The 25,602-nt window shown below is 42.2% G+C and overlaps 1 protein-coding gene across 1 annotated transcript in view; it reads left to right on the forward strand.

Annotated features, from left to right (window-relative positions):
- The window catches only part of GABRA3 (gamma-aminobutyric acid type A receptor subunit alpha3), a 1,805,986-nt gene that overhangs the window by 394,350 nt on the left and 1,386,034 nt on the right, over positions 1 to 25,602 (forward strand). The window contains exon 3 of the mRNA XM_086964657.1: positions 9,010 to 9,131. Coding sequence (XP_086820783.1) covers positions 9,010 to 9,131 — 122 coding nt within the window. The remainder of the gene's footprint in view (positions 1 to 9,009; positions 9,132 to 25,602) is intronic.

Consider the following 25,602-nt stretch of genomic DNA (forward strand, 5'->3'; position numbering starts at 1 on the left):
AACAATACGCCTGGAACATCGGGGTGCCATATGATAGTAAGGTCACACCGGAGATCGTGAAAGCAGTGGATGGAAAAGCATTAACCTCAGGACCGGTACAATATCATACTATTCCTCTCAAAATGCGTCTAGGAAAGAATCACTACGAGTCAATCCAGTTTGATCTAATAGATGCACCACACTTTCGCCTGATTCTTGGCATGCCATGGTTGACTCTTCATGACCCGGTTATTCGATGGGTGGATCGCACCATATCTCTCACCTCCGAATATTGCAAGGAGCAATGCATCAAGGCAACTACACCCTTGGATGTCAACTGCAGTACGCAGGCATGTCTACTAGCCAAAGGATGCAAAGTATCTGGTTATTGTTGCTCTACTCTACTTCCTGAGGAATACAAAGACTACCAACCTGTTTTTGACAAACTAAAGGCAACACAATTACCACCTCATCGGACGTATGATTGTCGCATTGACCTTTTGCCAGGAGCCGACATCCCGTGTAGACAGGTGTATGCCCTCACAGAGCCTGAAACCCGGTACCTGAAGAATTACTCCGAGGAGAATCTGGCATCTGCCTTCATCAGGCACTCTTCGCTTCCAGCCTCTTCTCCCCTGTTCTTTATAACGAAGAAGGACTGTGATGAATTGAGAACTTGTATCGACTACAGAGTGATAAACAAAATCACCGTCAAGAATCAATACCCCCTACCCTTAATACCGGTTCTTTTGGACCAACTAAGGGGAGCTCGTATCTTTACGAAACTGGATCTCCATAGAGCGTACCACCTGGTCAGAATCAAAACCGGAGACGAGTGGAAAACAGCGTTCAGGACCAAATTCGGGCTCTATGAGTACAAGGTTATACCCTTTGGACTGTGTAACGGTCCGTCGGCATTCCAATAGTTTATGGACGAGGTGCTTCGGGGCTTGTTGGATACCTTTTGTATAGTATACATAAACGATATCCATATATTCTCTGAAACACCCCATGAACAACTTACCCATGTGAAGACGGTTCTAGACAGACTTCAGCAGCATTCACTATATGCCAAATTGGAAAAATACCTTTTCCACGTTACAAAAGTCTCCTTCTTGGGGTATGTCATCAATGCACAGGGTTTTCAGATGGACATGAGCAAGGTGGAAGCCATTACGCAATGGAAAGCACCCCAGCATGTCAAGGCGGTTCAAAGCTTCCTTGGTTTCGCAAATTACTACAGACATTTTGTCAAGGGCTTCCTGAGGATAATAAAAACGATTTCACGTCTGCTACGTAAGAACACTCCTTTAAACTGGGACCAAGAAGCAAAGAAATCCTTCACAGAGATGAAACACTGTTTCACTCAAGCACCCATTCTGCAGCACCCAAACCCTAGCATGCCATTCATTGTTGAAACGGATGCATCACAATATGCTCTCGGAGGCGTATTATCACAAAGACACCCTGAAACAGGACAAGTTCATCCAGTGGCGTACTATTCCAAGAAGCTCACACCCAGTAAAATAAACTACTCCATCACAGACAAAGAGCTCCTGGCAATAAAAAGAGCTTGAGAGGAATGGATGCACTATCTCCTGGGAGCCAATCGCACATTGGAAATATTTACAGATCACCGCAATCTGTTGTTCTCGAAATCTGCAAGGGCTCTCGCACCCCGAAAGCTACGATGGTCTTTTTTCTTTTCAGATTTTGATTTTGTCATAAAATACAGACCAGGGCCCCAAAATGGCAAGGCCGATGCATTATCACCTATGGGCGATCCCATGACTGATCTACATGAGACTCTGAAGGAAAGCCCTTCCATCCTCCCAGAAAACACCTTCCAACAAGAAACTGTAGCTCTGATCACTTCAGACGACTTCATAGAAGACTTGAAGGTGTCCTTGGCCCATGTGGATGAACAGGACTGGATAGACGAAGACCCCGAACACCGGACCACGAAAGATGGTTTGCTATATCATCACCATGCCTTGTACATTCTCCATCCTGCCCAACGACCGCAAGTACTGGCTTGGGCTCATGATTCCATGCTAGGTGGACATCTTGGAGGACACAAAACCATAGCTTACATCGAGAGATCCTTTTGGTGGCCTACACTACGAAATGACACCAAGGATTACCTAAGAAAATGTGCTGTTTGTGCTCAGAGCAAGGCCAGCCATTCAAAACCTGTGGGATTGTTACGCCCCATACCTGTACCTCCGCTCCCTTGGCATACCGTGTCAATGGATTTCATCTTTGAGATGCCCCCTTGCGAAGGATACACCACCATCCTAGTGGTGGTCGATCACCTTACGAAGATGGGACATTTTATCCCCCTAATACGACTGCCTACTTCTGCAGAGCTAGCTATTGCCTTCATTCAGCATGTGATCAAGGCCCATGGATTACCCAGAGTACTCATAACAGGTAGGGGTTCCCAATTCACCTCAGGATTCTGGAAGGCTTTAGGCAACACCATGGGAGTGGAAGCCAGACTGTAAACCAGTTACCATCCCCAGACGGATGGAAAAACAGAACGACTCAATCAAACACTTGAGCAATACCTGCGTTGTTTTTCCCTCCAAAACACCTTTGACTGGTACCCTTTGATCTGGATGGCGAGTTTGCCTACAATAATGCTGAACACTCTACCATGGGGTGTTCCCCTTTCTTCTGTCTTTATGGGTTTCATCCAAACATGCTCCCTCTCGAATGGCCAGTGGTTTCTAGACACCCCACCATACAGGAACACCAATCCCATCTTAGAGCAGTGCTCATAGAAGCGAAAAAACAGTTAGAGGCTTCACAGAAAGCACAGAAACATTATGCTGATAAAAAGAGAACACCTGAACCTGCTTATAAGGTGGGAGATAAGGTGTGGTTGGCAACAAAAAACCTGCACTTAAAGTGGGTTGGTAAACTAGCTCCTAAGTATGTAGGTCCCTATGGCATCGAAGAGATATTAAATCCTGTGGCCGTGAGGCTGTCTTTGCCCCAGTCCTGGAACGTACACCCAGTGTTCCACGTGTCTTTGTTAAAACCTTGTCCCATCAATATGAAATTACCCGCAACACCGCTACCAATTGAAGTGGATGGGCAGGAAGAATATGAGGTCAGTGAACTCTTGGATTCCAGATTAGTGAGGGGACGAATGCAGTATCTGGTAGATTGGAAGGGGTATGGAGTGGAGGATAGAGCTTGGGAACCCGTGCAAAATCTACACTGCCCTAGATTGATTGAACATTTTCATGCAAGGTACCCGGGCAAACCAGGAAGAACACCGAGACGGCAGTCCTCGAGGGGGGGTTCTGTTGCGACCCTGACACAGAGAGAGTTACTGGGTCTGTATGTCCCCCAAAGGTACGGTACCTTGCGCAGAGGGACACACAGAAAGCGCACTGTGCAAAAAACACAGAGAGCCTACAATGCCCAGAATGCCCTGTGGCCCCCTCCCGTGTTTCCAGACAGGGGCCGCCTCTCGATTGGATGGCTATAAAGCCTCGCCCTTTCTACTAAGCGGGGCTTGACAAACTATCCTATTCGTTTCTGGAGCACCTGAGTTTCCATGCGCCAAGCGGACGATGTTTCCCCGCTGGAGGTCGGGTGCATTCATCCACGTTTCCCTTGGGTTTCTCAGAGGGCCAAGCGGATGGTGGTTCCCTGCTGGAGGTCGGGCGCTTTACATCTCGCGTTTCCCTATGTTTCTCAGAGCGCCAAGCCGATGGTGTTTCCCCGCTGGAGGTAGGGCGCTTTACATCCTGCGTTTCCCTATGTTTCTCAGAGTGCCAAGCAGATGGTGTTTTCCCGCTGGAGGTTGGGCGCTTCTACTTTCCAGGACCACATCCAGGTATGGTAACTATATTTCTTCCTCACGAAATAAGGACCCGGAGCCCGTACTTGTTTTCGTGTGTGCTGAACATTCGTTTGTAATGTATTCAACCAACTGCACCATCATTTAGGTGTTTAGGTCTTCAGTCTCCTAGCAGCAAAGCTTTGCTTGGTTCTTTTACTTTTTATCGGCTCCCAGATTTCATTTCCTTTTTTGTTTCTTGGGACATTAAGAACGCTCTCGTTGTGAATTAACATCGGGAGATCTTTCTTCATGTCAATATTGGCATCACTAAGAAGTGCCAGCATTTCTTCGTGGACATACAGCAGGCAGGTGCTGTACATTACCCAGGTTGTCCGTTGTTCATGCAACATCCTGAGCATTTATCCTATATTGTCTCTGCAATCACTATAACTAGTGAGTACATGTATTCTGGGGGGAAGATGCAAGACACACTTATAGTAAAATGCCAGGCTTGTAATACATGAGTGATTCTTTGTTGTTTTCTTCCTACTACAGTGTCCAAGAAGGATTGCAACATACCACGTGAGGGCTACGCTAGTTACATATTGTCACTCTTCTGAGAGACCATATCTGCAGAGCCTTTCTTGTTGTCTCCACGTCCCTTTTTTCCCCGGGGTGCTCCCTGACATAGCGGTGTTCTATTCCCTCTGTGTGGGGGATGCTCAGGGGAAGAAGGGAACATTCCTCATGTCATTGTCCCTGCTGGCCGATATTGTAAAGATTAGTGGCTTTTTTGGGTATGCTGCTAGCATCTGCCTGATATCCCTGGAATGGAAATAAGCATCCTAGGTCTGTCTTGGGTATAACACCCCTCATCAGCCAAGCTATTTTGAATCCAGTGGCAACATGAGCAAGAGACCCATGTCTGGGCATACCCTGCCAACTTAGGGAGAACAAAGCAAACACAAGGAGATGATGGATGGAGTGCTGAAACTTTTCAGACACTCATCCCCAGTCAGAGATCTGGGTTGAATCCATCACCGTTCTTTAGCCCACTTTACCACCTCAGTTCAGACCCAGCTATATGCAAATGAGTCTTGACTCTGTGCCACATAGGAACAGTCCAGACCGAACTGCCAAGCCAGGTGTTCCCTGGACTGGAAACAAGCATCCTGGGACCGGTTTTGGGGTAACACCCCTCATCAGCCAGGCTAGCTTGAATCAATTAGCAAAGTTAGCAAGGGATCCACGTTTTGGCATACCCTGCCAACTTAGGGTGAACAATGCAAACACAAGGAGTTGATGAATGGAGTGCTGGAACTTTTCAGATACTCACCCCCAGTCACAGATCTGGGTTGAATCCATCATTGTTTTTTAGCTCACTTGGCCACCCCAGTTCAGACCCAGCTATATGCAAAACAGTCTTGACCTTGTGCAACATGGGAGCAGTCTAGTCCGAACGGCCAAGCGAGGTCTTCCCTGGACCAGAAACAAGCATCTTGAGACCGGTATTTGGGTAACACCCCTCATCAGCAGGCTAGCTTGAATCCAGTGGCAAAGTGAGCATGGGATCCATGTCTGGGCATACCCTGCCAACTTAGGGTGAACAAAGCAAACACACAGAAATGATGGACGGAGTGCTGAATATTTTCAGACACTAATCTCCAGTCACAGATCTGGATTAAATCCATCATCATTTTTTAGCTCACTTTGCCACTCCATTTCAGACCCAGCTACATGCAAATCAGTTTTGACCCTGTGCAGCTTTGGACATCCAGCCCAAAAAGGCAAGCCAGCATTTGTTACCCTGTGTTGGACGGATATGCTTGTTTCCAGTCCAGGGAGGACCTGGCCTGGTAGTTCGGGCTCGACTGGTAATATTGGCCACAAGACTGATTTGCACATGGCTGGGTTGAAACTGGAATGGCATGGGGAAAAAATGCTGGATTTAGGCCCAGATCTCTTTACTGGGGAGAATGTATGGCATTGTTCTGCATTCTGTCCATCAATTGTTCTTTTTGCATTCGTCACCCAGAGTGGGACAGGTATGCACAGACGTGGGTCCCGTGCTCTCCATGTCTCTGGATTCAAGCTATTCAGACAGATCAAGGGTGATACCCCGAAACCGATTTTAGGATGCTTGTTTCTAGTCCAGAGAGGACCTGGCCTGGAAGTTTGGACTGGACTGTTCCCATTGGGTGCAGTGTCAAGACTGATTTGCATATGGCTGGGCTCAAACTGGAAGAAATGGGGAGCAAAAAATGTATGGATTTAGGTCCAGACCTCTGTACTGGGGTGAATGTATGACATTGTTCTGCATTCTGTCAATCAATTGTTCTTTTTGCAATTTCTAAAAGTGGCATTTTGAAACACAATTTAAAAACCACATTCACAGAAAGATGGGTCTTTAAATTCTGAGTTCAGGGAACCCAAACTCCAAATATCAATCTCTTCCCAATTGAAAGTTACACTTGTAAGATGTTACATGGCAGTACCAATGAAAACCTATGGTATAGACAGTCCTTGCAATAGTGAGAAGCAAAATTAGCAGTAATTCACTATCAGGAGATGCAAAACACTCCAGCTTACACTGCACCCTCTCAACGGGTCTACATTGGGCTACTTGTGGTGTGCCTTACAAGTAATAAAAGGTAAGAGTGGGCCAGGTAAGTGGATGCACTTGCCAAGTTGACATGTCAGTTTAAAATTGCACTTGCAAACACTGCTGTGGCAGACCTGAGGCATGTTTGCTGGGCTACTCATGTGAGTGGCACAAATAGCACTGCAGGCCCACTAGTAGCATTTTATCTACAGGCCCTTGACACACACAGTGCACTTTAATTGGGACTTCCCAGTAAATCAAAAAGACCAATCATGGATAAACGTATCACCATTAAGATTTACATAGAGAGCATATGCACTTTAGCACTGATTTGCAAAAAAAGGTCAGAAAAAATATGACGGAGAAGGCTAAACGTTTGGGGATAAGCCTGCGAAAAGGGTCAAGTCAAACAGGCTGAGTAAGTTATGGTATACCTTGCACTCTACTTTGGCTATTTTACCTTATGTTTGCCAATCTCATAAATAAGTAATACCCTGGAAAAAACGGCCTGCCTGTGGCATGACTGCAGAAGTAAAAATTTTGCTATCTAATGGTGATGTCCATATGTTCGCGAACATATGCATGATTAGATATGTAAGTAAAAAACGGCTCTTCGCAAACATTACTAAAAATAAAAAAAATTAAAATCAAAGGAAAGCAGAAATGAAAGACAGTTTGCCTTAAATGCACCTTAGCACTGAAGCAAACTTCTTTTCAGGCAGATGTGCACAAGAAAAAATGCTTCACTCACATGGAAGAGAAACCAGTGTGGAAGTGGACTCCCCCATCGCCCCCTCCTGAATGGGGTGGAGGGAGGCAAAATGCAAATGACAGTTAAACAGATCAAGGGATGACATGATTTGTCCAAAGCGCAGCTATATGTAAGTATTTGTATTGAATGTTTTTGGAAAAACATGAAGGTGGTGAAGTCGGACATAAGAAATTAGTGTGCAGCGTAGTTTCCATTATGAGATTGTTTGCTAATCACATCCTCATTAAATAAATACATTTGTATTGTTAATGTTAGTGGACACTATTACTACTTCCAGTAGACATCAGGGAAGTGTTAGGAAAACAGGCTGCATTTAAAAAATATATATATATTTTTAAAAGCAATCACAGAATACAGCAGGCGACCATGCCTGTGATCTGAGCCAATTTTAGTGGGTCACAATTTGCAACATGCCTCATTAAAATGTTTGAGATAGGTCCAATTGCAATCCATTCTGTATTTTGTGAACCAACCTACTAATACATAGGCCGTTTTGCTCAATAAAAATGTACTCAGTAAAAGACGGTGTGCAAATTCCAACCCCTTTCACTAATACATTATTCGTATATGAAGCCCTAAATTACTTCATGGTGCATTCAATAGGTCACATTGCAATACTCTTCAGTATTAGATTTAAATATAGTGGGGCAGATTTACTAGCCCCTTGCGCCTCTTTTGCGCTGCCGTTGCGTCACTTTTGTGATGCAGCGGCGGCGCAAATGTTGTGCCATGGTGCGGGCTATTTACAACGTGACGCATCTGGGAGATGCGTCACAGTGTAAAGCCCTGCACCTTAAGGAGGTATTCCTGCGCGGGGGGGCGTTCCTGCGCAGGAACGCCTCTTAAAAGTGGCTGAGTGAAATCTACAAGATTTCACGCAGTCACTTTTAGCCCAACGCTACATCAAAACCCTGCGCCTGCTTGAGCAGGCGTAAGGTTTGACGCAGCATTAGTAGAATGGGCCCCCCAGAGCATTGCTGGAGCTGCGTCGCGCATGCGAAGCAACTCCAGCAATGCAACACCTTTGCGGCATAGATGTGTGACACATCTGTGCCGTTTTTGCCCCATGGTGCGCCGCAGCATCATGGGTGGCGGAGGCATGGTGCACAATTACTGGCGCATCCCTGCTAATTTGCAGGAAAGCGCCAGTAATTGTAAATATGCCCCTCAGTTTTGTTCCTTCATGATCTAAATTAGGACACTATATTCAATAAATATAAATATTACGTTAAATCAGTCTTAATTTGTATAAATAAAAAGTCTTTCTATTGAAAGGTATGGTGTTAAGCGTCAATGCAAAAAGATATAGACATGATCCCACCCTGAAGAGGATGATACATATTGACTTCCAAATACTTATTCATGTATTTTAAACAAACCCCCTGGAAGGGAAATCTGGAGTTGAATCATACAGAACTAAGTCATGAATACCTTCTTGATCGGTTAGCCTCCAGCACCACAGCATCCTTCCATACACGTGCATTTACTTGCTATGTAGAAGGACCGTATACATTTGGGAGCTGGGCCCCTTCAGCTAGACACCATTCCCAAACGAGTAAGGAGAATAATGAACGAAGCGAGAGGATTCGACAGACAAAGGCATAGTTTTAAGATGCAATTATTCACATGATCCTGCTGATTGACAGTTGTGCTTATTGAGTATTTAGAGATAAAGTAAATGTATCTCTGAATTATTTAGTAGCATCAATAATTTACCGCAGAGGGTTGTAAAATCAGGACATGGTGTGAATGGAAATCACTTTTGTTTAATCAGAGACTCGCTTGTTTTAACATTAAAGAAGAACATTCCGAAGTCATATTTTTACAATGATGTATTCTTCTTGCCCAAATGCATAGGTTGTCGCCGAAACATGCGCCAGACATTGAGGAAAATGAAGTTAACAACATCACCATCTTTACCCGCATTCTTGACCGACTCCTGGATGGATACGACAACCGTCTGCGGCCCGGCTTAGGAGGTCAGATGGGATTTCTTGGCGCCTGTTGTTTTTTATGGAGAATTGAATGCATGTTGCATTGTGGGGTGTTTTGAAATATGCTTTTTTGCGTTGCATTGTATGTCTTTCATCTGATAGATCACGGCAGGATATAGGGAAGTGCTCAGATCATTCAGCACTTTTGTTTGTTTTTGTAACAACATATTTTTTTGATTTTCCATAGCACCAAGTGGGCAGAACCCAATAAGCGACATAGAGGCACAAGATGGATTGTAAAAACTGTAGGTACTAGAAATAACCCCTCCAGGATGTCTGCAGAACAATGCATCCATTCTGTTGGCTAGAGGGGAAAGAGACAGAAGAAGACAATGCTTGTTCCCCATTGAGGGAAGATGACTGGATTTTCACAGGCTGTGATAGAAATCAGCCATATTATAATGTTTGTGTAAAAATAAACATCTCTTCAAAGGTCGAAATAGCAGTCTGAATTCTGAAGATGTTTTTCAAAAGGGTATTGTGCCCAATTCGATTTAAATTTCCAACTTTAAATGGTTAATAACGTTATATTAAATCTATATAGCATTATATAGCATGCATGGAGACTACACATTGCATCAGCTGCCTGAGGCTCTGCAATTATGCTCAACCCTTCAACGCATTCTGTAACAGGCGGGTCCCAAGCTGTACTTAGTTGGGTAGTGGGCACAGGATTCTGAACAGCAAAGATTGCCCTTTGGTAGATATTCGACCTTCAAGAGAAAAACGTATAAAGTAGCCACACCTATGAAGAATGCCATATATATATATATATATATATATATATATATATATATATATATATATATATATATATATATATATATATATATCTCCACCAAGACGATCCAAAGGCTCCGGGCGCACAACTGTGGGTGCTCTGCAAAGGGGCCGGATCAGGGCCCTTTTAACAATTTTCTCCCCAATGATGCGGCACTCAGCGTTTATGGGTTTATAAACAACAATTCCTTTATTTCTCCAGCTCGGACCAACGCGTTTCAGCCATCACAGGCTTTGTTCACGGTAAGTGAGCTTTTTTCTATGTCCACTATTTATCCCATTTCAAACAGTTAGGGTGCATTATGGGATTTGTGGTCAAGTTACATTTCATGTTTATGCAAATTGCAGATAGCAACGTTTTTAGTAGTATTTACAGATTTAGAAACAAACGCTCTGCTTTACGCGCTTTGAACATTTTTACAGCCCCATATTAAATGCATATGTAGACATTTTCTCAAGTGTAGGGTATCGTACCCTTTTTTTTCCAATTACAGTTCTCATTCAACATTATACTTTTCCCAATGTCTGTCGACTACTCGCTGTTATAGTTTAAGTTTTAAAGGGATTGTTCTGGATGTCGAGTTTTCAAACCAGCATCATTAAACCGGGTATAGTACCCTATAGTACAATGATCGAATCTTAGTCTGCATATGAATCAAGTTATTATTTACAATTATTCCAAGTGTACATAGAGTTCCTCATCGAAATTCATCCCTCTCGGCATCTTGGTCTTTAGTCTGATTATGAATTTGGATTCAATTTGTCTTAATTTGCGCAGTCTGTTTCCTCCCCGTTCTCCCAAGTTCACCATGTGTATGCCATAGTAGGACATCGATTTCCAGTCTCCTTTTTGACATGATATCATGTGTTTTGCTGTGGCATATGCCAGATTTTTGTTTTTTACAGCTCGGATATGTTCTAGGATCCGTTTTTTCAGGGCACAGGTTGTGCTTCCAATGTAACGTGAACCACACTTACACTGTATCACATAGACTACATATGTGGAGGAGCAGGTAATTTGACCTTCTATGAGTATTTTTTTGCCATCCGATTCATCATATGTGTTTGTATTCAGGCCAATTTTACATGCTTTACAAACATTGCATTTACGGAATCCATTTCGTTGGTTGGTTAACCAGTTGTTTGTTCCACCCGGTTTTCTCAATTTGAAGTGACTCTTTACCAAATGATCCTTTAGGGACATGGGTTTTTTGTAGCTCATTTTTGGTCCGTCACCTATGATTTTCTTCATATCCGGGTCTCCTGCAATCAGATGCCAGTATTTTTGGATCTTGTTTTTAATGATGCCACTCTCTTTGCTGAACGTTGTCACGAATCTCGGTGCTTCATCAGACTTTTCCTTTACTCTTTGTGTAGACATAATCATAGGTCTTGTTTTCAGTTCCACTTTTTTCTTGCTCTTCTCAAGTGTTCTTTTGCTGTATCCTCTCAATTTTAGCCTTTCTGTGGTTTCCATTATTTTATTTTCTGCATCCTGTTCTACGGAGCAATTTCTTTTCATGCGAATAAATTCGCCAAATGGGATACTCGCCAGTAGAGGTTGTGGGTGGAAGCTTGTTCCATGGAGGATACTGTTGGTAGCCGTTTGTTTCCGAAAAAGTGTAGTTTGTAGCTGCTCGTTCTCTACGTACACTTTTATATCTAGGAAATCGATTTCCTTTTTACTGATGGAGTGAGTGAATTGTAGCCCAATGTCATTGTTGCACAATTTTTCAAAGTATACCTCAAAGTCCTTTTTGGTTCCATTCCAAATTATGAACAGGTCGTCGATAAATCGGACCCACAGTATTATTTTTTCCAGGTCTGTTAGGTTTGCGTGATCCCATGCAATGGTCTTCTCCCACCATCCCATAGTCACATTAGCATAGTTGGGAGAAAACGAAATCCCCATAGCAGTTCCACACTCTTGTTTGTATAGTTGGGTATCAAATAAGAATACATTGTTGGTTAAACATAACTCAATCATTGTCATGAGCATTTCTGTGTGTTTACGTTCTCCGATGTTTCGTTGCTTAAGGAAATAATTGCAAGCCTCTAAGCCAATGTTATGTCTTATCGAAGTGTACAGTGAAACTGCATCAATTGTTATCAATAAGTAGTTCTCATTCCAAGCAATATTATCCAAGATCTTTAAAAAGTCTCCAGTGTCTTTAATATATGAACTCATGCTTTTGGCGATTGGCGCTAGGAACAGATCCACGTATTGTGAGATGTTCTCATAGAGGCTTTCACACGATGCCACAATAGGTCTGCCGGGTGGGTTGGTGAGGGTCTTATGGATTTTCGGCAGAAAATAAATTGTGGGGATTATTGGGTGCTCATTCATTAGGAATTTCTTTTCTTCCTCATCCAATAATCCATCTTGTTGCCATTTGTGAATTAATCCATTTAGATGCAACGTCATTTGGTTAATCGGACTCATTGACAGTTTAGAATAGTTGTCTCGGTTGTCTAGCTGTCTCTTAGCTTCTTGTACATAGTCTGTTGTTTTCATTAAGACGATATTCCCGCCTTTGTCCGCCTATGATTATGTCTACACAAAGAGTAAAGGAAAAGTCTGATGAAGCACCGAGATTCGTGACAACGTTCAGCAAAGAGAGTGGCATCATTAAAAACAAGATCCAAAAATACTGGCATCTGATTGCAGGAGACCCGGATTTGAAGAAAATCATAGGTGACGGACCAAAAATGAGCTACAAAAAACCCATGTCCCTAAAGGATCATTTGGTAAAGAGTCACTTCAAATTGAGAAAACCGGGTGGAACAAACAACTGGTTAACCAACCAACGAAATGGATTCCGTAAATGCAATGTTTGTAAAGCATGTAAAATTGGCCTGAATACAAACACATATGATGAATCGGATGGCAAAAAAATACTCATAGAAGGTCAAATTACCTGCTCCTCCACATATGTAGTCTATGTGATACAGTGTAAGTGTGGTTCACGTTACATTGGAAGCACAACCTGTGCCCTGAAAAAACGGATCCTAGAACATATCCGAGCTGTAAAAAACAAAAATCTGGCATATGCCACAGCAAAACACATGATATCATGTCAAAAAGGAGACTGGAAATCGATGTCCTACTATGGCATACACATGGTGAACTTGGGAGAACGGGGAGGAAACAGACTGCGCAAATTAAGACAAATTGAATCCAAATTCATAATCAGACTAAAGACCAAGATGCCGAGAGGGATGAATTTCGATGAGGAACTCTATGTACACTTGGAATAATTGTAAATAATAACTTGATTCATATGCAGACTAAGATTCGATCATTGTACTATAGGGTACTATACCCAGTTTAATGATGCTGGTTTGAAAACTCGACATCCAGAACAATCCCTTTAAAACTTAAACTATAACAGCGAGTAGTCGACAGACATTGGGAAAAGTATAATGTTGAATGAGAACTGTAATTGAAAAAAAGGGTACGATACCCTACACTTGAGAAAATGTCTACATATGCATTTAATATGGGGCTGTAAAAATGTTCAAAGCGCGTAAAGCAGAGCGTTTGTTTCTAAATCTGTAAATACTACTAAAAACGTTGCTATCTGCAATTTGCATAAACATGAAATGTAACTTGACCACAAATCCCATAATGCACCCTAACTGTTTGAAATGGGATAAATAGTGGACATAGAAAAAAGCTCACTTACCGTGAACAAAGCCTGTGATGGCTGAAACGCGTTGGTCCGAGCTGGAGAAATAAAGGAATTGTTGTTTATAAACCCATAAACGCTGAGTGCCGCATCATTGGGGAGAAAAAAATATATATATATATATATATATATATATATATATATATATATATATATATATATATATATATATATATATATATATATATATATATATATATATATATATATATATATATATATATATATATATATATATATATATATATATATATATATATATATATATATATTTATAATAATTTATCTGCATTCTGCTCTCCATAATTAAAAACAATAGGTATTCAAGAAGAAGCCACATTCACAGTGCCTGTTTCTGGTGTGACTGCTTCTCCCTTACCTTCGCCACTGCCCTGTTCCTTAACAATCTTCAGAAATAAAATCACCGATGATGTTCTTTAATAATGTAAACACGTTAGTAGTTTATGTCTATGAAGTCAATCCTGTCATTAGGAAATACAATGTTAACTCAACCATATTATCGATCTAGGAACCATTTCTAATCTACCTTTAAAATGTAAAATGTTGTAATGTGGTCATACTTGTTAAATTCAAGTTCATTTGAACATGTCAAACATACTAGGGATATACTTATTGCAGAGTCAGCTGGTTTCCTTTTGGCATGTATCCTCATAGCAAGCAAAAATGACGAATGAGTACACCCTCTTTGAAAGCATGGCTGACTTCCGCTCCCTTTGAAAGCATGACTGACTTCTGCTCCATGCTGACTTCCGCTGTCTTTGAAAGCATGGCTGACTTCCGCTTCCTTTGAAAGCATGGCTGACTTCTGCTCCCTGCTGACTTCCGCTGTCTTTGAAAGCATGGCTGACTTCTGCTCCCTTTGAAAGCATGGCTGACTTCTGCTGACTTCCGCTGCCTTTGAAAGCATGGCTCACTTCTGCTGCCTTTGACAGCATGGCTGACTTCCGCTCCCTTTGAAAGCATGGGTAAGCTGCAAAAGTCAGATCACAAATAAAATGTGTGACCTGATAGTAATTCTGAGATGCAACCCACTTACTTATAGGACGTTTCGCAAAATGTCTTTTCTCAGGGGTTTTGCAGAATGATGTTCCGAATGAATATTAATGAGGCAGGTCGCTGTTTGTGCCCTTCTTCAATAGGATATGAGTTCAGGGATGGTGGCATGCAAAGGACAGCAGACATCCATCTCTGTGTTCCTGCTCCAAAACGGGAAACATTGTTTTGAAGCAGCTCACAAGTCTGTAGAGGGGGCTGTATTCTGTTTAGCCCCTCTAAGTGACCTTCACGATAGGCGGGTCTGGGCCACTGTTCTTTTCTGCTGCTCCACTTGTATCAAAACATCAAGCATGTAACAATAAACACAGCGCGCAAGCTAAAGTGAAAGACAAACTCTGTGGAATAAGCATTTCATGAGAGCAGACATTTCCTTATCCAAAAGAAAGGGCAGCTAAAAGTGCACTTGTACAAGTAAAATAAAGGCATCTCAACATTATAAAGTAACAGTACGGTGGCTTAAGACAAATTAACCTACAGGTAAAAGGCTAGGGTAGTCGCTGCTGATCTAGGAACTCAAAGCAACCCTAGGTTTTTTTTTAGAACTCTTCCCATTTAGCAATAAGCTAATGTAACATTCTGCATGCGCAAAGGATTCTGCCCCTAAGAAAATATATGAGCACCATTCCTTTTAAGGCACAAGTTTCACTTTGGCTAAAAGGTTCTGGTTTTTATGCTCCATTCGGAAGAGACATATTTCCAGTAGCGGCTGGCAGGCAATGAGGGTGGAGAGCCGGGGTAGGGCCTTGTGGGGAGGGTTGGGGGGGGGGGGGAGGGGAGGGAGCATTGGACAAAATAAAATAAGGGGAAAAAACACTCACCTCTAATGCCGTCCGCATTTTTCCTCTGCTTCTCTGGGAGTCCTGGAACCAGGAAGCACCCAGGCTTCCCACAGTCAATTACAATGCTGCAATGCAGCGCTGTGGTTGGTCTGAGCGCCGTGGATCGACCCTCAGGTGGAGAGTGGAGGCCTTTGCATGTTCCCCAGCAGGCTGTTTAATGCAACCTGGTGGGGAAGATACAAAGGGCCCGATGTAGGTAATTCCTATTTACCTACTCTTAAATACCGAATCATACCGATTCGGTATTTAAGAGTAGGTAAATAGGAAGGGGGCAGATGTAGGTAATTCTTATTTTAGAATTACCGAATCTGTAAGATTCAGTATTTACCGATTTGGTAAATACTGAATCGGTATTTCCTATTGATTCCTATGGGCCTTGAAGCCCATAGGACTCAATGGGAAATACCGATTCGTAAATACCGAATCCTGCAAGGGTAAACAGGGTGTCACTTTGATACCCTGTAGCACCCCAATTCCAGGCTTGTGTGCCATGTGGCACACATCCATGCCCTAAGGGCACATCTGTGCATGTACACCTGAATTCGGAATTTTATCACCCAATTGTATTGGGTGATAAAATACCGAATTCTGAAGTCCTGTAGCACTGTAAACAGCGCTACCTATATCTGGGATTTACCGAATCGGTAAAATTACCGATTCGGTATTTTACAGAATCAGTAAATTTACCTATTTGGTAAATTTACCGAATCTGTAAAATAATGGCCCCTACATCTCAATCACCAAATACCAGTCGTTAACGGCCAAATTTGGCCGTTACCGACCGGTATTTGGTGACCTACATCGGGCCCAAAGTGTGCAAACCACACCTCCTCCCCCTGTGCCTCCAGCCCCACCTTAACCCCGCCCCGAACCTGAGAAAAATAAAACAATAATAACTATGTTATTATCGTTTTATTTTTCCTGCTCAAAGAGCAGTGGGGCAGTGCTCCTCCTCCATAGCGGAGGAGCACCCCCTGCATATTTCAGTACTTCAGAGCCTGCAACCAGAAACAGCACCCGGAAGTGTTGCTTGCAGCATCAGTATATGTGCTGCTACCACATGACTTATTACTGGGATGAATAGGTTGAGAGCCACAGCCCATCCACCTGGAGTTCAGTGCCCCTATTTCCAGCCTACACTTGGTTATGCCTCTATCACATACAGTCCATCCAACAATGACTGCTCAGTTACAAAGACGTGTGTTTGGTTTTCACCTGGCAGAGAATTCCATCATGGGAGCTTTACATTAAACACACAAATTTTCTTGCAGTTAGATTGGCAGTCCAATAGATACATTGTATTCACATAGCCAGGGACAGTTGAGGTGTCCTTGTACTACAGCAGAGAGGACCCTGAGAACGGTTTTCAGTTGTTTAGTGTGCGTCTTGCAATTCTGTACATGTACCAGAGTGAACAATAACACAGGACACTTGATTGTGATGATGTCGAAACAAGATGGAGGCCATTGTAAACATCTCTTGAGTTAGCATAAGCCAAAACTGCGATGCATTTAAATGAAAGAAAACCAGCTCTCACATTGGTAAGGCGCTCACTTTTGTAGCCAAGAAGTTTGAGAGCATCTCTATAAAAGAAAAAAGACATAAGGTTGCTGAACTCACACCATCGACCCTTGTTTTTCAACAATACCCAGCCACAGGTGGCAACTGGCAACTTACATTGACATTTTCCAACTGGCCTCATGCTATGAGGCTTAAATTGAAACAGTTCATTTATTGTAGCCTACAGCACTTTGTGTGATCTGGAACACTCTTCCGGCGGATATTAAAGGTCAGTCGATTGACTCTCTCTTTCGTAAGGCCATGAAAACCTGGTTCTTCAGGGAGACTTATCTGTAATTCCTTTCCCCTACCTCACAGCCTATACCATCGTTGAGCGCATTGATGCCTATGGGTAAAGTCGCGCTGGATAAATACTTTTTCATTCATTCATTCATTCACCTGTTGACCCAAAATGAATATGATCAGCAAACCTACACCTACAGGAACCAAAATGTTGTTGGCTAAAATATATGACTGGCCTATAGTAGTACTCCTGATCTGTGTTCCAGTTTAAAGCTTTCTCCACCCTCTAAGAGAGCCTTGCATTGAATGTCATTTCTGTTAAGTATAGCAGCTGCTGATAAGTACTGGCACTGTCCAATACATGTATGTCATCCTTGCTGTGAAGTGTCGGTCTTGTTCAACAACATAAAAAGCAGACCTGCTGAGAAATGTTGGCCTTGGGTGATGATATATGGTGGCCTTGCTGAGAAATGTTGGCACCATTCAATGAGCATATGGCAGCTCAGCTAAAAACCTTTGAATCAGTCTCATTAAAGTAACTGCAGTCCTGCTGAGAAGTGATGGTGCTATCCATGGAAACTACAGCAGCCCTGCTGAGATGGATTGGTCCAGAACTACATATGCAGCTTTGGAAAGAGAGTGCACACAAAAACATCTGGTGTATGATCTCACAGTCTGTGCCAAGAGGTATTGCGAGAGAATCATGTCCCAGTGGTTTGAATCGAGGATGCTTTCTGCAGAGGTCTGGTTATAGGATATACAGATCAAACTAGCACTGCACAACCAGACCACAAGGGTTCAACTACTCACCCAATGAACCATGCCTTATCTTCCTCTGCTGATGCTGATTGTAGCACTAATAACTCCCTACCAGAACCAGATATAGTCACTAAGGAGCTCCCAAATTAATAGGAAGAGCGGGCGTATATTGTTGTGTGTTCTGTCTTTGTGCTATGCCTCTCTGTCTGTTTATGCATGTGCACTGTTCTTCTATGTAATGACCGTAGCTCATGTCTAAAGAGCAGCTTTTAAAAACTATCCCAGTTCCCACTGATGATTTTGCTCAACGATGCTTAAAAATGAACCATTTGCTACAATCCAAAGATCCTGAATTGAAAGTCATCATTCACCATTCATTTTCTTTCTAATTAATTGATGGAGTACTCCCACAGGTCCCACTAAGCTATATTTAAATGCTATTCAGTTTTCACCAATATTCGTAGTATAATCTGGTTGAAAACACACTGCACACCACTCATTTACAACAGAATCTTTGGGAGAGAGTCCACAAATTGTAGTTGTAATTGTATTTATATAGAGATTACTACCGCTCATTAGGTGTTAAAGCACTTTTCGGCGAGTAGCACTCTACCCCAGAACCTAAAAAGGATTAGTGATAGATTAATATAGGGAAATATAGGTTCTTAACGTTTTGCGGTGGACATGTCAATCTGATAGTTTGATTGAATGGGATAAAGGAGAGATAGACTAGAGAAAAGTCAAGAAAGTGTTAGGGAGATCATAATAGTAAAATGACGTTTGGGATGAATCAAAGGAGGATACATGAGGGAAGAGTTTAGAATATGCTATTTGTGCATCAAAGCAGTAAATTGAGGTTTGAAGTGAGCCAAGGAGGGACAGAGGAGAGACGAGTCTAGAAAGAGTTATTTGGAAAATCGTAGAAGTGAATGGGGATTGGGATGAGTCAGAGAATGAATGTAAAGCTATCTTTAAATCCCATCCGATCTTCACCAAAGTTATTCCTCTGGTGCGTATTACAATGTACTGTTTGACACAACTTTCTCAGTATGAGTGCAACAATCACCACAACTTCTAGAATTCTATCTAGTTTTTAAAACTTTTCCTGGGTCTTTAGACTTAAAATTCAACCACGTTCTAACAATTTCAACAAAAGATCCTCCATGAAAATAATAAGAATTATGTACAAAATTTTGAGAAAAGTTTTTTTTTTTTAGCTTTGCCACAAAGCACTATTATTTAAAAAACAATTCAGAGATTAGATAGCTGGGCCCTTATTTATGAGGCCTTGCATCAGTTTTGCATCGCCGGTGCGTCACTTTTTGTCACGCACCAGCGGCCTAAAATATGCGCCTTGTTGCGCCATATTTAAAAAGTGACGCATCTAGGTAGATGCGTCACTTTTTAAACCCCTGCGCCACATTATACCTGCGTCAGGTATAATGTATGCAGAGGGGGTGTTCCTCCGCAAAAAGCCTCTTAATAGTGACGCAGTGAAATCTATGAGATTTCACTGCGTCACTTTTAGGATGCTGTTGCGTCAAAATCTTGCGCCTGCCTAACAGCAGGCGTAAGACTGACGCAAGCCCTTTCACATGGGGCTTTCCCCATGTGAAAGGACGCATTGCTGGAGTTGCGTCACTTTTGTGACACACTCCAGCAATGCGTCACTTTTGCGTTTACAGATACGTCAGAAATACTGACGTATCTGTAAGTCCTTGCGACATGATGCGTCATACATTAAATATGACGCATCATTGATGTCGCAAGGAGTGCGCAGTGAAAAGTGATGCATCGCTGTTTTCACGCAGCGATGCGTCACTTTTCATAAATGAGGCCCCTGGAGCTTTCTCTCACCCTAGTCCTGCTTTTCAGGTGTTCTCTACATAGCTGCTGATTCTCAATAGACGTCTCAGGGACCATACTGAAATTTACAGGCATTTTAGAGACAACCCATTTTTTACAAATTGGTTGGCCTTCTTGTCCTTGTCATCTGTTTGCTTCCTTTAGGATGTCTTTCCTTCCTCTTACACTTGTTTTTCTCCTGGAGAACAGCTTATTTACCATACTTTTGATTCAATGACACGTATCTTTCCACTGTTCACATTAGGGAACTACTTTTTACTTTTTACTTCAGCATTCCACAATAATTTTCAAGCTCTCTCCCTCTTCTGCTGTTTAACCCCTTCTAATACCCCTGTTGCCTCCTAAAATCCCCCCTTGATATCTCAGGCCCCTCCTTTTCTCCCCTGCCTTCATCCCTGTTGCTTTCTCCCTGTTCATTAATACTATCAAGCACTTCTCCCCTTCCGACCCAACTTGCTGCATTGCTTAAAAAAAAGTAACTTTTTATATGTTTTGTAGGGTGTGACAGCTACCGTCTGCCGAAGCCCACATCGTTTTTTTTTTAATTTCTGTAGTTTTTTATTGTAGAAAAATATATATTTACATGGAGCATAATTGTGGTTTTGTGCACCTTTAAATTGATATTGTATCATGTTCCCCTTCATGGTTGGCTTGTGCTTTCTTGAAGTGCTAGATTAAAAAACAAAAAAATGAAATGGTGGCCGTGTCATGCTGCATGCGCACATGCGTGGTGACACATACGTGTCTATAGCATTGATATATTTGCATGCATATATTATCATGCTGCTGTGCCGTAGCATAAGGACACATAGGCGCGCAAGCACCATGTATGCACGTCATCGGCCTTGTTTCACTTCAGTGCTGCACACCATCGCCAAAAAGCTTTACTCTCGGCTGATGTTGAAGTGCTGCAGCAAATAACATTGGCAAAACATCAAGTCACATCAGCAATACCTTTTGGCTGTGCCATTGCTAGTTGTTTGTTATTGTCATTAGTGTAAGAGTCGTACCCCTGTAAAAATGTACTGCTAGCTACTAGCCTGGTAATTCATGTTCCTTAAAGGAACAGGTAATGCTTTTAAAAAGAATATATTTCCCATTTAAGAAGATATCAGGGAAGCAGGAAATGGTGCCAAATTTGGTGCCAGGATTCAATCACTGGGTTATGACTCTACTTGTGATTATGAATGCAAATTAGGAGGGGTCACCTTATATGCTCCTCCGAACTGAAATTCAAAGTACGTCACAAAAACTCATCTAAGATTTGAAAAAACATTTCTGACTAACAATAGGATTTACTGGCTATTAAAGACCCCTCTGCAGTCACAGACTCTGTGATATTGTGAGCTGGTGGAGTGCAACCATAAAAATGGTGTTGTACATCAGACACCAAGTTCTTCTTCTACGTGCTGGAAAGAGTAAAAAAATATGGTTAACAAGTGTGCAAGCTCCGGTACTTCATGGTATGTTCGACCTGTGGATCTGAGAATGAGTGAGTAATAAGTACTGAAACTGGTTATATTCTGCAACCAGTGGTGTCAGTATTTACCAGGTCTGGTAGCAGCACCCAAAAGGCCAGGATGTTTAAAATGAGAGGCCCAATGTGCTATTTGCACCGATTATTTTGGTGTCATGACAGTCAAGAGGCAGTGCTCATCATATCACTGTTATTCCAAACCTTATTTTCCTTAATTCCTAATTTTATTTCTCTGTGCACTTTGTCTCAGAAGTTCCTCTTTTACATCTTGGAATTCTCAAGATTTACATTCTATTTGCTCTTATCACAGTTTCTTAATCAGGTCAATGTCCTCACCAAACTCAGGCTCATGTCCTGTCTTCCTTCCTTACCTTCTTCTCGATTTCTGAAGATTCTTCAGCTCACACATTATCTGTCTATTTTCTTTACTCCTCATTTGCTTTCCACTCGTCCACATTTTCGCACCTTACTAACCCATTCTTAATCTGTATACCTGGGCATTTTGTCCTTCATTTTCTGCCTTCCTGTCAAACTACGTCATTAAAATTTCAGTTCCACAGTATAGCCTTTCAGAAGTACCCTGCATTCTCCTCTGTTGTCATTCTAATGAGGCAGAGTTCCTTATTACCACATAGCCCCGCCCATGTTGGGACTCCCAATTGCAGAATTACTTTATGTGTCAGGTAGTCCTACTTAACCCAAGGTGGGTGCTCCGGGAATTTTGAAACACTACAATGTCATTCCCTAGTGGGTGCCAAAAAAAGAAAAAACACACTGTGCCTGCCAATGTTCATTCCTACAAGAATCGGCACTTCGTTCCCCATAAAGCGCCCGTGTCGTCAGGCACTGCAGTCACGCTGAATATGCTGGGGAGAAGTTCCAACATGGGCGGAGCTATATGGTAATAAGTTCACACAGCTGCCGGGACTTTGAACATGCGCCAGTGAACCAAGGCATGGAGCCTGAAACGTTTGGCATCATGCTGGAAATGTTCCTTGCATTTTGCCTACTGCCTGCAAATAAAGAAGGTGATACTTACTTCTGTGTTGGCATCTCTATGCAGGGCAACTTGTGATGTTATATATATATATACAAACATACATATTACCTACTGGCGATAGCCAGTAGGTATATATAGTTAGGATTTTTTTCCTATGGGACTTTTGAAAATTCTATGTCTAATAACTTTGGCGTTTGTGGACGGAATCGGCTGAAATTTTCAGGAAAATGGCACATTTTGTTTCTGAGGAGCTCCTGAAAATTTGGGGGGGGTTCGTCAAGGGGGGGCCGAGAAAAAAGGGGGGTCCCAAAACGCGTTTTTCCCATGTTAATTTCCATAGGGCGGTTGGACTCACTTTTAGCCCGAACGGCTGAATGGATTTCCACGAAACTTGGCAAAATTGTAGGGACTGTTAGCCCGATGTGCCTTTGCTAGGTCTCAATATATGTGCTTCAGTGGATTTTGAGAAATTAACGTTTAAATCAAGATATATATCTGTAACAGCGCTCCGGGCAGCGCTCCGGTTCGCGAACTTTTCGCGTATCGGAACTTTGCGAAGCGAAGCTGATTGGCTCTCCGGTGTCTGTCAACATTCTAAACAGTCCGGTGCGGCCGCCATCTTGTCTCTCGGTAGGATCGAGAGACAAGAGGAGGCCAAAACAAAGGGGGAAATGAAGGAAAGGGGGCAAGGTAGACCCCTTCTGACCCCCTAGGATTGATGAGGGGGATATTATAGAGCCACGCCGGGCCCAAAAAAAAAAAAGAAAAAATCCGATTTTTTCGCCGTAGAGACACGTCTTGGTTCGCGAACCGGGCAGCTAACCGGGCAGCTAACCGGGAAGCTAACCGTCAGTGTAACCCAAAAAAAAAAAATCCGATTTTTTCGCCGTAGAGACGCGTCTTGGTTCGCGAACCGGGCAGCTAACCGGGCAGCTAACCGGGAAGCTAACCGTCAGTGTAACCCAAAAAAAAAAAATCCGATTTTTTCGCCGTAGAGACGCGTCTTGATTCGCGAACCGGGCAGCTAACCGGGCAGCTAACCGGGAAGCTAACCGGCAGTGTAACCCAAAAAAAAAAAAAAAAATCCGATTTTTTCGCCGTAGAGACGCGTCTTGGTACGCGAACCGGGCAGCTAACCGGGAAGCTAACCGGGAAGCTAACCGGCAGTGTAACGGGAGTCTGAGGAGTAGCTGATTGGCTGTCAATATTGTAAACAGTCCGGAGCGGCCGCCATCTTGTCTCTCTGTGGGATCGAGAGACAAGAGGTGGAAAAAAAAAAGGTGTAAATGAATGAAAGGGGTAAGGCAGACCCCTCCTGAACCCCTAGGATTGATGAGGGGGCTATTAAAGTTCCCTGGGGGGTGAAAAAAAAAAATTGCGATTTTTCGCGGTAAAGGTGCTTCCTGGTACGTTAACCGGGCAGCTAACCGGCAGCGTAACGGGAGTCCGACATATTGTGTTTTTTGAACGTTTGTGATATGTGCACGTGTGGATTTTGTCTAATTAAGGTTAAAAAAATATATATATATCTTTAAGCGTGTTCTGGCGCGCTTACGTTTTGGGTTTGGTTTGCGCTGCAGAGACGATACGTCACGGTTATGCGATGCATCATGAGGCGTCTCACGGGCTACGTGATACGTCACTTAATAAAGAATATATTTTACAGCTATAGATATTAGCTTTTAAAAAACCAATGAAATTCACAGAAAAAACCATAGGTTATAGACCATATATAGTTAGGAATTTGCATTTACAAAACCTTGAAAATTCACTGAAAAAACCATAGGTTATAGACCATATATAGTTAGGGATTAGCATTTAAAAAACCTTATTTTATTTGCACAAAACCATTGAAATTCCATATATAGTTAGTTGCACTAACTATATATCGCGGACCCGCAATCCACTGCTAATGATGTCACATATTACATCATTCATGACATGGTCAGTGACATCACTGATGACATCACTGATGACATCTCAAATGACATCACTGATGACATCACTGATGACAACACCCAGTGACTGTATGTTTCTGTAAAGTTAAAATATGTCTTACATATTGAAGAATGAGTGGATGTATAAGTGTCTGGATGAAGGATTTAGTAGGTGCATGACTGACTGTATGAGAGAATGATTAAATGTGTCTCACTGAGTGCATGGGTTAGTGATTAAAGTGTCTTAATTTGGCAATCAATATTTATGTTCTTCTGTAAACTGCTGCATGTTTAAATCAGTAGCTATATCAGTAACTATATGGGTTATTGAATGGTTGCCCAAGTATTTGTATGGGAGACTGAGTGTGTGTGTGGGTGGCTGGGAGGTGTATAACTCTGTGCATAGATGTGTGAGCGGTTGATTCCCTAGGTGTATGGGTTCAAAAGTGCATGTAGAAACAGCTGTATGGACAGTTGACTGTGTGCATGAGTATATTGGTGAGTGAATGGATATCTCAGTTCTACATGTCAAAGTAAGTACATATGTAAAACACACTCCATGTGAGAGTTGACATATATAAATAACTGAACATAAGAGTCAGTGAATGTGAGAGTGGCTGTATGAATCATTGTGAACTTGTATCAAGGATTGTATAAGAGAGTAAATATGTGTTAGTATATGTTTGAATAAGTAAGGTGTGTATAACCGTATAGTTAAGGAAATGGAGATGTGATTGATTCTTTGCATGACTGAATAGGTGTGTGAGTAACTCCATGGATGTGTGACAGTCTGTGAGTGCCTGTTTACACTGAGTGTATCAAAGGTTATATTAGAGTCTGAAGATGTATTATCACATAAATGATATCATCAGTGATGTAATCAGTAATGTCAAATGAGATGTCAGTGATGTCATCAGTGATGTCATTTGAGATGTCATCAGTGATGTCATCAGTGATGTCATTTGAGATGTCATCAGTGATGTCATCAGTGATGTCACTGACCATGTCATGAATGATGTAATATGTGACATCATTAGCAGTGGATTGCGGGTCCGCGATATATAGTTAGTGCAACTAACTATATATGGAATTTCAATGGTTTTGTGCAAATAAAATAAGGTTTTTTAAATGCTAATCCCTAACTATATATGGTCTATAACCTATGGTTTTTTCAGTGAATTTTCAAGGTTTTGTAAATGCAAATTCCTAACTATATATGGTCTATAACC

This window comes from Lissotriton vulgaris, chromosome 4_1 (genome assembly GCF_964263255.1).
Source record: "Lissotriton vulgaris chromosome 4_1, aLisVul1.2, whole genome shotgun sequence".
In the NCBI taxonomy this organism is placed as follows: domain Eukaryota; kingdom Metazoa; phylum Chordata; class Amphibia; order Caudata; family Salamandridae; genus Lissotriton; species Lissotriton vulgaris.